Consider the following 18,911-nt stretch of genomic DNA (forward strand, 5'->3'; position numbering starts at 1 on the left):
CAAATCTTTCTCATTAAGTCTCTCTCTCTCTCCCTGCTCAAATCTTTCTCATTAAGTCTCTCTCTCTCCCTGCTCAAATCTTTCTCATTAAGTCTCTCTCTCTCCCTGCTCAAATCTTTCTCATTAAGTCTCTCTCTCTCCCTGCTCAAATCTTTCTCATTAAGTCTCTCTCTCTCCCTGCTCAAATCTCTCATTAAGTCTCTCTCTCCCTGCTCAAATCTTTCTCATTAAGTCTCTCTCTCTCTCTCCCTGCTCAAATCTTTCTCATTAAGTCTCTCTCTCTCTCTCCCTGCTCAAATATTTCTCATTAAGTCTCTCTCTCTCTCTCTCTCTCTCATAAGCTCTCTCTCTCTCTCTCTCTCTCTCTCTCTCTCTCTCTCTCTCTCTCTCTCTCTCTCTCTGCTCAAATCTCTCTCATTAAGTCTCTCTCTCTCTCTCTCTCTCTCTCTCTCTCTCTCTCTCTTCTCAAATCTTTCTCATTAAGTCTCTCTCTCTCTCTCTCTCTCTCTCTCTCTCTCTCTCGCTCTCTCTCCTTGCTCAAATCTTTCTCATTAAGTCTCTCTCTCTCTCCCTGCTCAAATCTTTCTCATTAACTCTCTCTCTCTCCCTGCTCAAATCTTTCTCATTAAGTCTCTCTCTCTCCCTGCTCAAATCTTTCTCATTAAGTCTCTCTCTCCCTGCTCAAATCTCTCATTAAGTCTCTCTCTCCCTGCTCAAATCTTTCTCATTAAGTCTCTCTCTCTCTCTCCCTGCTCAAATCTTTCTCATTAAGTCTCTCTCTCTCTCTCTGCTCAAATCTTTCTCATTAAGTCTCTCTCTCTCCCTGCTCAAATCTCTCATTAAGTCTCTCTCTCCCTGCTCAAATCTTTCTCATTAAGTCTCTCTCTCTCTTTCCCTGCTCAAATCTTTCTCATTAAGTCTCTCTCTCTCTCTCTCTCTCTCTCTCTCTCTCTCTCTCTCTCTCTCTTCTGCTCAAATCTTTCTCATTAAGTCTCTCTCTCTCTCCCTGCTCAAATATTTCTCATTAAGTCTCTCTCTCTCTCCCTGCTCAAATCGTTCTCATTAAGTCTATCTCTCTCTCCCTGCTCAAATCTTTCTCATTAAGTCTATCTCTCTCCCTGCTCAAATCTTTCTCATTAAGTCTCTCTCTCCCTGCTCAAATCTCTCATTAAGTCTCTCTCTCCCTGCTCAAATCTTTCTCATTAAGTCTCTCTCTCTCTCTCCCTGCTCAAATCTTTCTCATTAAGTCTCTCTTTCTCTCTCTCTCTCTCTCTCTCTCTGCTCAAATCTTTCTCATTAAGTCTCTCTCTCTCTCTCCCTGCTCAAATATTTCTCATTAAGTCTCTCTCTCTCTCTCCCTGCTCAAATCGTTCTCATTAAGTCTCTCTCTCTCTCTCTCTCTCTCTCTCTCCTCTCTCTCTCTCTCTCTCTCTCTCTCTCTCTCTCTCTCTCTCTCTCTCTCTCTGCTCAAATCTTTCTCATTAAGTCTCTCTCTCTCTCTCTCTCCTCTCTCTCTCTCTCTCTCTCTCTCTCTCTCTCTCTCTATCTCTCCTTGCTCAAATCTTTCTCATTAAGTCTCTCTCTCTCTCTGCTCAAATATTTCTCATTAAGTCTCTCTCTCTCTCTCCCTGCTCAAATCGTTCTCATTAAGTCTATCTCTCTCTCTCTCCCTGCTCAAATCTTTCTCATTAAGTCTCTCTCTCTCCCTGCTCAAATCTTTCTCATTAAGTCTCTCTCTCTCTCTCTCCAAATCTCTCCACTCAGGTCACCCCTACCTCCCTTAATTGACATTTCCTCCTGGCTCATATGAATGGGCAGATTTGTAACAGCAACTGTATTTTGATCATAGTTAGAACATTTATTTTGATTGTAGTTAGAACCTGGTGTCATATCATGGCATAGACTAAATGATTACAGGGAGTACTTTTAACGAAAATGCCTGGGTTTGAGGAGCATTGTATCCGTGTTAACACTGGGTTAGAACAAAAGCCTGCACCTCGTAGCATACCCAGGTGCAGGGTTGTGACCAGTGTGTTATGTTATGAGCGATAGGTAAAAATAGTAGGCCTGGAGGTACATGAAGACATATCGCTAGCCTTTACCGTTGACAGTAAAGCCAGGAATGAAAGATAGAAGTTCCAGGTTATGCAGTTGTAGTTGTTCAAGTATAACATTTTTGTGAGACAACATGTCTTGGTTTGGAAGAGAGGGAGTAAGCTAAGAAGAGTGAAGGGAATCTGGGAGAGACCAGAGCTAGCAAGGATCGGAGGGTGAGAGAGAGAGAGAGAGAGAGAGAGAGAGAGAGCTACAGTGCCTTGCAAAAGTATTCATCCCCCTAGGTGTTTTTGTCACGCTCTGGCTCCGGGACTCTGTATGTTGAGCCAGGGTGTGTTCATTCATTGGGTGTATTTCTATGTTGGTATTTCTGTGGGGTTGTATTTCTTTGTTTGAAGGAGTGACTCCCAATCAGAGGTAACGAGTGTCAGCTGTTGGCTCGTTGTCTCTGATTGGGAGCCATATTTATACTGTCTGTTTTCACCTTGGGGTTGTGGGTTTTTGTTCCTTATGCGGTCAGTGTAACCGTGGACTCCACGAGTCGTGTTTTGTTTGTTATTTAGATACTTTAGTATAATAAAGTCATGTTCATTTCACACGCTGCGCCTTGGTCTACTCTCCTTTACGACGATCGTGACAGTTTTTCATATTTTGTTGCATTACAACCTGTAATTTCAATTGATTTTAATTTGGATTTCATGCAATGGACATACACAAAATAGTCCAAATTGGTGAAGTGAAATTCTAAAAAATAAATAACGGAAAAGTGGTGCGTGCATATGTATTCACCCCCTTTGCTATGAAGCCCCTTAATAAGATCTGGTGAAACCAATTACCTTCAGAAGTCACATAATTAGTTAAATAAAGTCCACCTGTGTGCAATCTAAGTGTCACATGATCTGTCACATGATCTCAGTATATATACACCTGTTCTGAAAGGCCCCAGAGTCTGCAACACCCTTTAGCAATGGGCACCACCAAGCAAGTGGCACCATGAAGACCAAGGAGCTCTCCAAACAGGTCAGGGACAAAGTTGTGGAGAAGTACAGATCAGGGTTGGGTTATCAAAAAAATATCTGAAACTTTGAACATCCCACGGAGCACCATTATCTCCATTATTAAAAAAATTGAAAGAATATTGCACCACGACAAACCTATCAAGAGAGCGCCACCCACCAAAACTCACGGACCAGGCAAGGAGGGCATTAATCAGAGAGGCAACAAAGAGACCAAAGATAACCCTGAAGGAGCTGCAAAGCTCTACAGCTGAGATTGGAGTATCTGTCCATAGGACCAATTTAAGCCATACACTCCACAGAGCTGGGCTTTACGGAAGAGTGGTCAGAAAAAAAGGCATTGCTTAAAGAAAATAATAAGCAAACACGTTTGGTGTTTGCCAAAATTGAGCTTTTGGCCATCAAGGAAAACGCTATGTCTGGCGTAAACCTAACACCTCTCATCACCCAGAGAACACCATCCCCACAGTGAAGCATGGTGGTGGCAGCATCATGCTGTGGGGATGTTTTTCATCGGCAGGGACTGGGAAACTGGTCAGAATTGAAGGAATGATGGATGGTGCTAAATACAGGGAAATTATTGAGGGAAACCTGTTTCAGTCTTCCAGAGATTTGAGACTGGGACGGAAGTTCACCTTCCAGCAGGACAATGAAAGCGGCTAAAGCAACACTCGAGTGGTTTAAGGGGAAACATTTAAATGTCTTGGAATGGGCTAGTCAAAGCCCAGACCTCAATCCAATTGAGAATCTGTGGTATGACTTAAAGATTGCTGTACACCAGCGGAACCCATCCCACTTGAAGGACCTGGAGCAGTTTTGCCTTGAAAAATCCCAGTGAAAAATCCCAGTGGCTAGATGTACCAAGCTTATAGAGACGTACCCCAAGACACTTGCAGCTGTAATTGCTGCAAAAGGTGGCTCTACAAAGTATTGACTTTGTCTTATTTCTTGTTTGTTTCACACAAGTGGTAGGCATGTTGTGAAAATCTAATTATACAAACCCCCAAAACATTCATTTTAATTCCAGGTTGTAAGGCAGAGATGTAGAGGTAGAGGTAGAGAGAGAAAGTGAAGGAGAGAGTGAGAGAGAGCAAGAGAGATTTTGAGTTTTTATAAAACCTTTATTTTATACTCAAGTATTAACACAAATAATGGCAAACTGTGCCCTTTCAGAAATTAAACATCAAATGTCATTCCTAAATAAAGTAAAAAATAAAATAAAAATATACAAATAAATTAAATAAAAATTAAAAAAGTATATATATACATTCAACTCATTTCATCCACAAAAAATAGTTTCCCCTCCTTCAAAAATCAAACCGCTCCTTCGTAAGCCCACTTCTCCTCAAACAATGGGAGATCTTTTACAGCCAAGAAAAACTCAAAATCCACTTTCATTCTCGCTTTGGCTAATCCTTTAAAAACACATCTTACATCCTGCCCATATCCCGTGTCTATCTATCTATCATGTTTCCTACTCAGAAAAATTGACATCTTAGCTTGTCCCATCTTAGCTTGTCCCAAAATAAAATTTAACAGTTTACATTTTCTTTTCTGTTGCTTACTATATTGAAACCCCAAAATAAAAAGTGTTATTAAAAATCTCCCCTACACTCTCCGACTTCAATATTACAAAGAGAGGCTTTATGCTCTCACACTCCATAAAACAGTGAAAAATGGTTTCTCTTATATTACAAAAAGGAAATCCATCTCCAACATCTGACTTAATAACAGATACAAATCATTAACTGCAATGATGCCATGCAAAACCCTCCATTGCATATCACCAGTACCCTTTTGTAACGGTGGCTTGTACAATGCTCTCCATGCTGGCTTTACCTTGTCATCAATGCCCAATTTTACCCTTCAAGGAGTGTCTTTTCTTTTTTCAATTTATCTTTATTCAAAACCTTGACACACCACCTATATAAGTCTTTCCCATTCACCTAATCCAAACCCACCTCTTCCAACCCTCTCAAATCCAGTAATAACACCTTTCATTCTGACTCTGGGATATTGGGTGTAATCCCTAGTCTTGGAAATGAGACGTTTTCATCTTGTACCTTCTTCTTGTGACTATTAAGCATAACCCACTCTTCTGCTGACAGAGCCTTCCTGCAGCTTCCCAGCAGTTTCCAACAATTCTTTCCGACATCACACCCAAATGTTCAGCCACCCGTCCTCCATCCATTAAGGTGGGCCCAGCCATGGCCATTAACTATTTTAGGGTGATGATTTTGCCCTTCACCAGAATCTTGGAAAAATGTGGAACAGCTGCAGTTGCACAATCCAGTCTTGCCCCATACACCAGTGGTTCCTCCAGCAGGCAATGCACTGACTCCACTGAAGTGCGTTGGACACCTTCATTATCCTCCAAAACCCTAAGAAGGCCTCTGTAAAACAGAGATACTCCCTCCCTAGAAATCTGGCTACTATTAACCAAAAATAAAGCCTTCTTTAAACCTAATCCCCCGACCTGCTGTAATACAAGACCTGCCACCCCTCTCCAAACCCCATTTTCCGGTTCATAAAGCAACCTTTGAATAAACTGAAACCGGAAAGCAGCAGCCCTACTAGCAAGATGTACAAGACCTTGTCCCCCCTCCTCTTTTGACAAATACAAAACACTTTGTGGAACCCAATGATATTTATCCCAAAATAAATCTACAATAATATGCCTGTATCTTTGCCAGAAGGCCAGATGGTGTCTCTAAAACTGACAACCTATACCACAGTGCAGAGGCAACAATAATAGTGCGCCCCCTATATGACATACAAGATAACAACCAACGCCATCTCCTCATCCTCCCTTCCACCATTTCAACCACCCCATTCCATATTATTTTCCATAGTCCCCTCATCTCCTAGGTACACTCCAAGATACTTAAAACCTCCCTTACACCATTCTAGCCACCCTGGCAAAGCCATGATCCCTGCAGACCATGACCAAATCTGTAAAGCAGAACGTTTTTTCCCAATTTACCTTTGCAGAGGATATTCCCCTAAACCGATCAACCATGAGACTCAAACTATCCACCTCTGCTGGATTTTTCAATAACATAGCTACATCATCAGCATAGGCTGAGAGACGAATAGGAGGAATATCCTCTGAAAGGTACACCCCTTCAATGCGACTTCTAATGCTATTTAGTAGTGGCTCTACAATGATGACATATAACATTCCTGACAAAGAACACCCCTGCCTAATACCTCTACACACTTTAAAAGGAGCACTCAAGCCACCGTTAACTTTCAATACACTTTCAATGTCACCATATATCACCCTGACCATGGCAATAAAACCAGAGCTGAAACCAAACGCCTCAAAAGTGTGCCATAAGTATTGATGTTCAACTCGGTCAAATGCCTTTTCCTGAATTGAAATTAGACCAGCATCCAACCCAATAGCCCTAGAGACTCAGAATCCAGAATCAGAGAAATGTTATCCCCTATCTGCCTGCCAGGAACACAGTAGGACTGGTCCGTATGATTTTCCCCATCACCTCCCTCAGCCTGTTGGACAAAGCCTTGGACAGGATCTTATAATCAGTGCACAATAAAGCCACCGGCCTCCAGTTCTTCACCTCCCTAGGGTCACCCTTTTTTGGAAGTAGGGGGAGGACAGCCCTGCTGTAGCTTATCGGTAGTAATCCTCCGGTCAAACTATCGTTAACTACTGCTAGCCAATAATCTCCCAACATAGCCCAAAAAGACTGAAAAAAGTAAACGGGAATCCCATCAATGCCTGGTGTCCTTCCATGTTTAATGCAGTGGATAGCTCCTGAAAAGACAATGGTTGCTCTAACTCAACCTGAGCTTCTGCAGTTACCTGTGGGAGCCCATCAAGGAACTGCTGTGTCACTGTTTTATCCTCTTTGTACTCACACTTGTAGAGCTCAGCATAGAACTCTACTGCATCTTTCTAATTTCACTAGGGCTAGTGAGCTCCTGTCCAACACCTGACTTGAGGCAATGAATAATTATTCTTTGTCCATTCTTTTTCTTTAAACCAAAGAAAAATTTGGATGAGGCATCCATTTCAGAGATTCCCTGAAACGTACTTCTCACCAATGCCCCCTGTGCTCTGATACCCAGCAGGTCTGCCAATGCGGCTTTTTCCTATTGAGGGCCTGAGTATGAGGACTGGTAGGTGGTCTGGGATGGTGGTTTGGAATAGCGACCCACTAGGTGTCATCGTCTGACAACCTTAGACACCTCCTCACTCACAGTCTGGTCTAATGAGTATCCTATTGCTGTCACCTGTGTTTACCTGTTCACCTGTGTATTTATGCCCTCACTTCCCTGTGTTCCCTTGCTCAGTTTTTTCTGTTAGTTTCTCTATGTCCAGCAGTACTAATCAGTGTCTGATCGGAGACCTATGTACAGGTACTTGAGCAGTGTTCTCCCTGTTTCGTTATTTGTTTCAATCGTAGGTAGTATTTCGTATTTTGGCTGTCAGCCTGTTTTTGGAGACTTATTTGCTATTTATCGTGATAAGTCCGTTATTTTTTATTTAGGCTTCGGGACCACCAGTAAAGATACTTGTTTCACTGTCTCTGCCTACTGCCTACTGTACATCCTGCACCGCACCTGGGTCAAACCTCACACCAAACCTTACACGCTCTAACTTTTAATAACCTCCCCTCAACCTCATATGACAAAGGCAAAAACCCTTTTGAGAACAAGATGGCAACCCCCCCCACACTTTTTGAGTTTTTCTGACTACACACCACTGTCCCCCCCCACTCCTGTTGCCACATAACTTAATTTTCCATATTACTATGCGTTTCTTGTAGAAAACGTGTGTCACTTCCCTTTCCCTTCATTAACTCATACACTATGGCTCTTTTATTAACATCTGTCACCTCATTTACGTTTAAAGAAGAAATCTTATAACTGCTCATGGGATGGGGAAAAAATACAGAGGAAGAGACAGAACCCTCATCTCTTTACAGAGTTAAGACTGCGACTGAACTCTTTCATTTCCTTTAGAAATTACATCACTTGTCACTCTCGTGACCACTTTCTTGAGTCTAGTGATTTCAGGGCTTGTCAAACCTCCCCCTGTTATTTTTGACATCAGAAACTTTGCTGATTCAATAAACAATTCACTTTCAGGAAAATAATCTGTTACATTATAATCCTGCATTTATTTCTTTCCTTTTGGCAAATTCAGAAATTGACGTACCTTCTCAATCCCATACCTCCCTTCCACCCCATTTCTCTGGCTATTTTATTGTGATGCGTCAGATGACTCACTCTCGCTATCCTCCCCAGAAGAAAACTCCACCATCTCTACAACCTGTTTCACCTCAACTGATTTATCCATCTCTACCTTCCTCTTAGAATTAGAACCTTCACCTCCTCTTAAATTATTTGTCTTACTGCTCGGTACTTTGAAAAGAGTTGCTTCTTTTTCCATTATTGCAATCTCCTCTTGACCTCCAATTTCATTTTCCAGCACCACCTCAGCAACCCCAAACGCAGTCTCACCGACTGTTTTCCCTCCCTCTTTGTTCTGATCTAACACAATTGCCCCCGTAGCCACACTGCTTTCCTTTCCTACTTTTCCAACCACATCTGCCCACCTTCTCCCTTCCCCTGCACCCTTAGCATGTTCATCCCTTCGTGGTGGTGCATTAGCTGCACCAGCACTAGAGCTGCTACCGGGCTCTGCGCGCTCGTTCTCGGGACAATAACTTACAAAATGCTCCTCTCTTCCACAGCCAAAGCATTTCATTGAATCAGTAGTAGCGTAGAAGACATAATCAAATCCATCAATCTAAAAACTGAACGCTAAAAAAACGGAACACACCATATAACTACTGCCTACATGAAGGACACAGGAGGAGGCCCCCCTGGGAATTGCCTCTGTGCTGTCCTGTGTGTATGTAGGGTGTGTGTGTTTGTGCAGGTGTAAGCGTGCCATTTGGGACACAGCCACAGTCTAACATTGGAAATGAAGAGGACGAAATGATCTCTTTCGATCCTCTATGAAAGAAATGCACAGTGAACGCCTTATAATTGAATCGATGTGTATTGTTAGGGCAAAGTAAATGTTGGTTTTTTAATGCAAGCAGAGGATTTTGAAGTGGACATATTGTATTTGTATGGGGGGAGGGAGCAAGATACTGACATTTACATTTATAGTTCATTATATAGGCAGTGTTTGTTAAGGGGAGAGAGAGGGAGGAGAGGGAGAGAGAGATAGGGAGAGAGATGGGGGAGACATAAAGAGAGAGAGGATCAGGAGAGAGAAAGGGAGAGCGAGAAGAGATATATAAAGGGGGGCAGGAGAGGTAGAGAGAGAGGAAAAGAAGAAGGAGGAGGGAATGGGGGTTATGTCCACACACAGCATCTAACTTTTAAGACAAAGCCCCTACCTTAATCACCTTGACTGCATGTGAAAGCCCCCTTCACTATCCCCCCTACCTCTACCCCCTTTTCCCAGTGCCCACTCACACAAAGCTTCCCACTCCCCATAACCACACCATCAAGAAGAGACCCACCCACACTATACTACCAGAGGCCTGTTCAGGAGGGTGCAAATGTTACAGAACATTCAGATATAAATATATTACGTGGAACAGACACACTAAGGTAACACTTTATTTTTGAAAACTCCTTAAGAATGATGTTGAATACAATTTCTTATGAAGGTTGTTATGAATGAGACTGCAACTGTCAAGTCTCCTCCTGTTGCTCCCCTCCGGCGCTCTGATTCGCCAGTCTACTGAGCCACCGGTCTGAGCGCACCACCTCGGCAACACTGGAATGGAAACCCAACGCACCCTAATCACCTCCAGCGCACCTGCATCTCATCATCTCATCACCACCCCTATTTAGCCCTGGACTGTTCTGTAATATGTTGTGTGTGATTGTTTTTGCTTCGTGTCATGTACTCTCTCTTTGTTAATTCTCTTTTGTCATTGTTTGAGTAAACCTTGACCTTGTTAATTCCTGTGTCTGCGTCCTGCCTCTTCGTATCCTCAGTACTCGTCACAGCAACACTCAAAAAGGGGTTATGACTGGTTTCACAAAGGTGTTATGAATGTCTTGTAGAAACTGCCCTATAGTAAAGTGTTACCCCTGGGGTCTTGTCATGAAGGATAGAGTAACATACTGAATGTTTCACCTTACTGAAACAGAATGTTCAGATAGAAATAGGTTGGTATCAATAAAACGTCACAATACGGTGCAGAGCGTTCAATTTGCCTTATAGCTCCGCTAAAACCATTGACAACTGTGTGTCGTTTTCAAGGGATTGTTAAATAAATGTTAACTATTTGGTTACAATATCATTACCTCTTGAAGAGCAGTCAGAACTACAAATGTCTGATTATTCCATGCAAAACAATTGTGAATATTTAGCTCTATCGTCAGAGTTATACAGCAAGTAAATGCATGCTTTTCATGATCAGTAAACATCAATTCATCATGTAATTTCAGATACATGAGGGTAGCCCCACGATATCTCTTAATATTGGCCACCATTAATTTGATATTTGAGTTATATAATATAAAGTGAACTAGACCTGACAAGTATGAGTGGTTTAGGTGAATTTCCCTTTGTGGGCTCTGCCTGTCAAGCAGCAATGTTTACTTTGCAAACTACCCGTAGAAACTTTATACAGTTGGCTAAACATAGTGGTAAGTAGACCTAATGTACTTTTTCTACAACCAACATAGGCCTACTTAGCGAAGTTAGCAACATTATCCCCTTTTCAACATTGTTTTAAATAGTGTATAATAACGATTGCTGCTAGCTACTAACAGATCATGTCAATACGGCTAGTTAACAAGCTAACTTCCATGGGATAAACTAGATGGCTATATACAAATATTGTTGGATTTGCTTACCATCTATAGTGATGATGACAGGAGTCCGACTGACAGCTTTACCAGTACGAGGACTTGCCAATATCAAGCTCTTTCCAAAAGCCTAATCTCTGATGACGCAAGCTAAATTAAACATGATGTTTGCTTAGCTAAATTAGCTAGCTACATGCCAAATGGCTGGCTACCCTGACGTATCTGAAATTGCATGATCAACTGATGTTTACTGATCATGAATAGCATGCAGTTACTTGCTGTATAACTCTGATAGAGCTAAATGTGGAATAATCGGAAATGTGTAGTTCTGACTATGCTCTTCAAGAAGTTATAACATTTATTTAACATTCCCTTGAAAACGACACATAGCTGTCAAGGTCTCCGTGCCCCCCAGCAGCCAAATTGATAAAGACCTATACATTATGTAGAACAGACATGCTTCTCTGTCATGTAGAATAGAGAATTATGTCAGCTCTATTCGTTACGTTTCTAGAGAGGGCACACAGCATGAGCCAGACAGTGGGGTGTGTCCGCAGCCCAAGCAGCTTCTCGAAGGACAATGACCCAGCCACTATCAATACCACCTGTCCTCACCCCTGTGAGATCATGCTCTGGGGTGAAGTTTCGCCTAGGTACAGATCTAGGATCAGCTTCCCCTCCCCCAATCCGAACCTTAAAAATGCAAAACTGACCCAGGTTCAGTGTCTAGGGCAGGGGTTCCCAATCTTTTTTGGCACGTGACTCCATTTTGATATAAAACTTTTTTTACAACCCCACCATGTAAAAAAGTGATGTAATCAACGGCCAATGTTAACTTTTTTAAATTGGGGTTATGACAAATCAGTCTGAAGGAAGTATGGTTTGAAGTGACTGAAATGCATCAGAAAAGTATTGGGAAATTCAGAAGATCATCAGGCAATAACTGTGTATGATCTTCTGTGTAGAACATCATCATTGATGATGTTCTTTTTCCCCCAGTCTGATTTAGTGCCTGGTCTTGTCCACTCTGTTCTAATGAGCATTGTGATGGGGTCATTATATTTTGTAGCTTAAACGGTTCAAAAGCTAGAGTCACATTTGTAGGACGAACACAGAAACTGCTCTGTTTATTACAACCGCATCTAATGGCTACCGGAGGTTACTGATGTAACCCCGGTTCTATGAACCAATTTTTCCCCCCGAGAATTCCCATTTTAAAAGCATGTGACTCCACATGGGGTCACGACCCTTAGTTTGGGAAACACTGGTTTAGGGGAAACATTGACTAATTGAAATGTCCATCTCAGCTCCAAGCCCCTTCATACCCATGTTGTTCGGCTCGAGGTAGTAAGGCGTCCACTGAACCACAGATCTAGGATCAGATTATCATCCCCCAAATTCTAACTTTACCCATTATTGGGACGATAACATATCTGATGCTGTGCTAGTGGTTATGGTTAACTTCAATCTGGAAATGAAATACAAAGCAAAAAAGTTAAGAAATGAAAAAATAAAAAAACATCTGCAAGAGACAGTGCCACAATATACTCACAGTTCTCTCCAATCCATTATCTAGTTCCTAGCCACAAATCGTAGATGTGACGAAACTTCCGCTTTCCCATAATCATCCTAATTTCAAGCAGGTGTATTCCATAGTCCCGACATGTGAGCGCAGTTCAGAAGGGGTGGAATCGTTTTTAATGCAGGGGGAGGAGAAATCGTATTCACGAGCACTCTCGGCGCTCGAAGGCGGGTATGGTCCGCTTGGCCACGCATACTATTGTCGGGGGTTCCAATTGATTGAGCTCCGAACGGTGGGGTGTCGTGGAAACTGGTGAAGTTGGAAGAGGGGGGGCGGACGCATGGCAACGGGTGTCAATGGTGGCAAACGTGACGGGGAGTGCGGCGGTCCCAGAGAGGGGCGAGGGGGAAGAGGGGTCCGCCAAAGTTTTCGCTTATTGAGGGAAATGTGGAGTAAGGCTTGGTCCAACCTTGAGACCGATCATCTTTTTTTCCAATAGCCTCCTATGCGCAGTGGGAGGACAAAGTGCTCAGGCCAGTAGAAATCCCCCAGGTACAGAAACGCAGTCCAGAAAGTAGAAGTGCCTCCTCTCAGTTCCTTCCTGGATTACAAACTCTTTCGCTTTGCAGTTCTGTCACCACAGCTCCACATCTCATCATTCTCTATTCCATTCTTTCGCCTCTCGTCTTCTACACTTTTCTGTTCTTGTATCAATATCTTTCCTATTTTTTTCCCTTCTTCGCTCTGATCCCTTTCTCCACGTATAAACTCCAACCACGCACCTTCCAATAGCGCTCTCTCTATCACAGTTTTCCACTCCCTCTCTCGCTCCATCTAAGCACTCTTGCCAGCATGCCTTCTCTCAATCCCTATTCATTCATTATTGACTCCTTCCTCATCTTTTCCTCCCTTCTCTCACCTACCTCTCCCTCTCCCTCTCTCGCTACCCCTTTCTATCTTACTCTGGTTACCCTTCAGTCTCTCTTAAACTCTGGAGCAATCTCATGCCATTCCGTTCCACTCCTCCTCTCTCTCCCCACAGTCAGGCACTGGGAGACGGCGCAACTCCAGGAGAAGGATGAAGGGAAGAGAGGGGGAAAGAATCCACTTGGAGGTGGGGAAAAAGTAAATTCTTGCTCCCACTGTTGCTGGGACACAGTGGCAGTAGTCCAAGCGTCCCTCCACTCCTTTCTCCAGTATTTCCCTCCCTCTGTCTGTCTCTCTCTCTCACCTCCCCCCACCCCTCTCGTGCGCTCACTCGCTCACTCTCCTTCTTCAGCCCAACCCCATTTCCACCCCTCCCCACAGTGTTATTACACATCTGCTGTGCAAACTACTGGTGATCGGCTGTGTGCTCCTCACACACACACACACATCACACACTGCGTGAATACTTCATGAGAAGAGAGAAGCCCCCTCTTCCCATTCTGCCGGACGTCAAAGAGATTTAGTTATTGTGTGTGTGTGTGTTCACATGTATATGTATGAGTAAGTGTGTGCCCACATGAACTGCACTTGTGCACATGAGAAACACTCTGAATCTCTGAATCTGAGTGAGTGAGTATATGTGCATGGGCGTATCTTTTATATCTTTCATTGTACACCTTTGCCGGACATCGAAGGACAATTCACTGATATAAAACGGCAGATTATTAAGAGGACGATTCAAAATCAACTCAGAGAGAGAGAGGTCACACGCAGTTAATCAAGGGTTTAGATAGCGATGGGAAGAAAATATAAAGTGAGGCAGAGGTTAAATTAAGACTGGATGTGTGGATGTGGATGGTTGGATGGATAGATTGGGTTGGATGGATGACAGCTTATAAGGATAAATCAATGCTCGTACAAAGAGCAAACAACAGCACTAGACCGGGAGTTTCAGGGTGTTTTGGGACACTAATAAGAGCATGAGCCGATAAATCAGCGTGTGGCTCAGGATCCTTAGACTATCTGATTCTTCAATAGAAGTGGAAGACCAGTAATGTATATACAATTATGAGGAAATCACTGTGCATGCTAAACACAATTTAAGGTAACCAAAAAACAACAGCATCTCCACCTTTACAGTTATGAATTAAAAACCAGTTTCGAGTTCAAATACAGGTTGTAAGAATGTTCATGCACATCCTTTGGTTGCAGAATTACTAGCAACTGTAATCATATTAAAGCCACCATTTACATAGTCCTGTCTTCTTATACCTCTAGCCCCCCAGCATGAGCCTTGAGCCATCAAAAGTCACCCAGGAGAAGCCAGGTCCACTGGCTGTTATGCATGTCAGCAATGGACCTTGAATTGGAAAAATATTGTTGTAAAAAGGACATTGAAATTCAATTGAGTTCAAATTGTAAAGAAGCCAATGCTAGCCTTCACTTTCCCCTCCAGTCAGTAGGCCATTGCTCAACATGACAGTGCTAAAACAGGTTTCTCTACCTTGACGCATCATCAAGCCAACAATGGGGTTGTGAATGAGTGTGTGTTTGTGTGTCTGTCAGTGTGTGTGTGCGCATGTGTTTGACAGTGGTTGATCGGATCCGCAAAGGCACAGGCACACTCATCTGAGCTTACATCCGCCAGGTCCTTTGTTAAACGTTGAATCTGCAGAAATCACTCCACCATTTCCTGGTTGTTAAAATTCAAATAGTTAACCTAATTTCAGTTTATGTCACAAAACATAGTGTAGAGAATAGTGGTACCATATAAACCGCTGTGAAACATCTTTTCAATAACCCAAAATATTGGATTTTCAGCTGTCTGAAGCTGGTGTACAAAACCAAAAGTAAAAGACGCAAGAACTAAATTTAAGAACGGGAAGCACAGAAACAGCGCACCACATAGAACAGATCTACCGTTTCTTAGACTTTTTTTCAATGAGGAGTGAATTCCAACCAGGGCTGGGAAGAGAGATGAATAAGGGCTTCGTAGTATATATACGTTCCTAAACAATTGGCCTGGTGTCAATGGAAGTCCTTTTCGACTCTGTCAAATTAGCAAGAGCGATTCATCCACCCTGACCACGGTCATTAGCTTTTCACCAGCTTTCACAATCCCCCATCCGGCTTTGGTTTTCTGCTAATTACCTTGCCAGATTCTTCCTGTTAACCACCAATGACACTTCTATACTTCGACTCTCTCTCTTCCTCCCTCTCTCATGTTGTCACCTCAACGAGGGGAGACAGAATAGGCAGCTGCTCGCCCGAGACTTCAGACTGATTGCTTCCTCTAATGTTCTACTAATGACAAAAGATGGTCTAAACAGGTATAACAGTTGTTAAGTACTTTGTGACAATGTGTACTTATATTGTCATTAAACTGTACTTACCTATATAACTGGCATGTAAATACTAAAGTTTTCGGACTCTTAATGTAAAGTGAGATCGATGAGTTCACCTGAATGTCCAATAAGATGCTCCAATAAGACAGGTGAGATTGCACTAAAGTAGTTATTTGGCTCTGAGCCCTAGCCTGTATAGATTGTCCTTCAAAAATCCCCAAGACTAAACAGAAGCATTGAGGAATTAGCTTGCATGAGTTTTGGGTGGCTTAAGTCCTCAAATAAAATACTGTGCTATTTCAGGCCAGAAATAACGCACGACGGCATGACTTTAAGTCAATGCTTACAACCAAATGGTGGGGGTCGTTTAGATGACAGGGTCAAATGTCAATGAGACAAAAAATTACTTAAAAAGTAAGTAATGTCAATAGAGTCAATTCTGGTCTTAAAGGGATACTTTAGGATTTTGGCAATGAGGCCCTTTATCTACCTCCCCAGAGTCAGATGAACTCGTGGATAAAAATGATATGTCTCTGTGTCCAGTATGAAGGAAGTTAGAAGTAGTTCCGCGAGCCAATGCTAACTAGCATTAGCGCAATGACTGGAAGTCTATGGGTATCTGCTAGCATTACGTGCAAGACACTATCACAGCTTATTATGAAATAGACACAAATTACTTTTTCGAAATTCGTGACAGGCACTTTTTTGTATATATTACACAATTTTTATCACAACGTATTTAGTGTGTGTTACACAATTTTCTTTCTTCATAACGCATTTGTGTATATTACACAAATTCTAGTTTGCTATGGCTAACGTTAGCTAGGCTAGCTAGGTGGCTAACGTTAGATAGGCTAGGGGTTAAGGTTAGGGTTAGGAGTTAGGGGTTAGGGTTAGGTAACATGCTAGCTAAGTAGTTTAAATGTTAAGCTTAGGGTTAGGGTTAGCTAATATCCTAAGTAGTTGCATAGTAGCTAAAAAGTAGTAAATAGTTGGAAAGTTGCTAATTAGTTAAAATTGTCCTTAATGAGATTTGAGCATGCAACCTTTGGGTTGCTAGAAGTTCTTGTTATACGCCTACCCTCCTCCGACCAACATCCCTCCTATTGTTTCTGTCTTAAGTAACCTACTGTCTTTATCTGTTATTGAAATTCACTGTATACAAAATTGTGTAATACACATGAAAAATTAATTTCCAATAAACATCCCATCATTCCTCAAACGGTTCTGGCCTTCAGTGAAACCTCACACATTTCCTGATATCCATCACACACTTGGCCTAAACATTTCTATCAGTGGTTCATGGTGAGTGTTGTGTGGAGTGAATGAGAGACTCCATATGTCTCCCCCCAGAGACGGGACACAGTCGTAGAGAGAGCAAGTCTGCGTCGAGTAGTTTCGTTGAATTATGGATTGTCTTATAGCATCGCCTCCTTCATGTCTCAGATTTTGACTGAAACTGAATACGGTAGGAGCTCGTTCCACATAAATGAATTAGATTAGGAAATTTGATCCGGGTTGTTTGTTCAGCATCAATCTCGTATATATCTAATGTTACAACCCCACCCGTCATTTGCATGGTTGTTGTGTGACCCAGGAAAACTGTGGAGGAGGGAGGTACAGCTGTTGTGGGATTATACAAGCCAAACAATTATCTAACCCTCCTTTTACTGCTATCATTGTTCAGCTCATTGTCTCTCCATGACACAGGGATGAGGCTCAGTAACCCTGTAGCCATGTTTTTTTTCATGCTGCTCAGCCCTTGAATAGAGGGTAGCCCTTTACATTCGTACCCGGATACGGGTTGAAAATGACAGATTTGGGCACTGATAAGCACCTAAATTGGAACGCTGTGGCTGTACAGTAACATGCTGTAAATTACGTTAGAGCTCTGTATGGGTTTTGACTGACAGCTGTTCTGAACTTGAGCCCCGCATGCCACTAGAAGTTGCCCCAATCCCTCCTGCTAATTGGGCAACTTTAGCAAATGTTTTGTTGTCTGAGTGAGAGAAATGCTGTAAATGAAGAGGACTCAATATATTTTGAAAGATTAGATGTTGATGATTATACCGCTTTGATGTCATACAATCAAGCCAAACACCCGTGAGTCCAAATGTGCACTTCACATTTCCGTAACATAAAACTCATGTCATATACAGTGTCAACTTTTATGATCACTATGTTGGATGACATGGCTTCATACCCTGGGTTGTTCTGAACAGAATAAGCCTATGTTTGTCTTTTGTGAAGAAAATTCACAGCGGAACACACACCTGAATGAACTCATGACTCCTTTCTATGCCCACCAAAACTACAATCTGTTTCTCTGAATTGTGAAACCTCACACTGTAAGACTGTATTTGATGACTTAGCCAGTAATTTAGGCAATAGAAGCTTTCAAATGATTCTCACCTGACCCAGATTGCGATTTATAATGTGCTGTTTTTAGATTGCGTAAACAACAAGAGTAATTGTATGATGGCGGGATGCTGGGTTGTTCCAAACAAAATAACTAGGATTGTGCTTGCTCTAGTTCCTTAACGGCACAGCTAGGAGCTCAGAAAATCACCTTATAGTTGAAGACTCTTCTTTGATTTATAAAAGTGCATTGAAATTGCCTTAGGAACTATGCATACTTTGGAGAGGTGTGTGGCCACTTGGAGACACCAGTCCTCTCACTCAAACACTTGTCATTTTTTTTGTTTTGTGTTGCACCTACCCCAGCAATATTCTTGTCATGTTACTGAATGTATCCTGAGTATTTTCAGATTTGAAAAGTACAGTAAATGTCAAATGCATATAAAATCAACAGTGTAATGTTTGGATTCAGTCTTGTGTCAGGTGAACTCTTGTGTCCTCAACTTTGGTCTAATAATTTTCGGATAAACTCCAAACTGTTCCCTTTCAATTGCTTTCTTCTGTAAGAAATATTTCAATTTAGCCCTATCCATATAGGCCAATTCCCACGAATGTAAAGGGTTAAACCGCTGAAGCTTTTTAAAAATGAAAAGCAAATAATATCTGCTGATCTCCTTAGCATTCATCTATGACAGAGTGGAGTTTGAAATGAGAAAAGGCAAGGATTAGTAGGGTACCTCAGAAGGGACCAGGAGACATGGGGGGAGAATGGAGCAGAAGGGTAGGTGTGTGTGTGTGTGTGTGTGTGTGTGAGTGAGTGAGTGAGTGAGTGAGTGAGTGAGTGAGTGAGTGAGTGAGTGAGTGAGTGAGTGAGTG

The 18,911-nt window shown here is 42.3% G+C and overlaps 1 protein-coding gene across 1 annotated transcript in view; it reads right to left on the reverse strand.

The window, feature by feature from the left end:
* Positions 1 to 13,573, reverse strand: part of LOC121549135 (kinesin-like protein KIF26A) — a 76,752-nt gene extending 63,179 nt beyond the window's left edge. Inside the window, exon 1 of the mRNA XM_041860997.2 lies at positions 12,436 to 13,573. Coding sequence (XP_041716931.2) covers positions 12,436 to 12,452 — 17 coding nt within the window. The 5' untranslated portion in view covers positions 12,453 to 13,573. The remainder of the gene's footprint in view (positions 1 to 12,435) is intronic.
* Between the last annotated feature and the right edge of the window lie 5,338 nt (positions 13,574 to 18,911).

The sequence above is a fragment of the Coregonus clupeaformis genome, chromosome 33, assembly GCF_020615455.1.
Source record: "Coregonus clupeaformis isolate EN_2021a chromosome 33, ASM2061545v1, whole genome shotgun sequence".
Classification (NCBI taxonomy): Eukaryota; Metazoa; Chordata; class Actinopteri; order Salmoniformes; family Salmonidae; genus Coregonus; species Coregonus clupeaformis.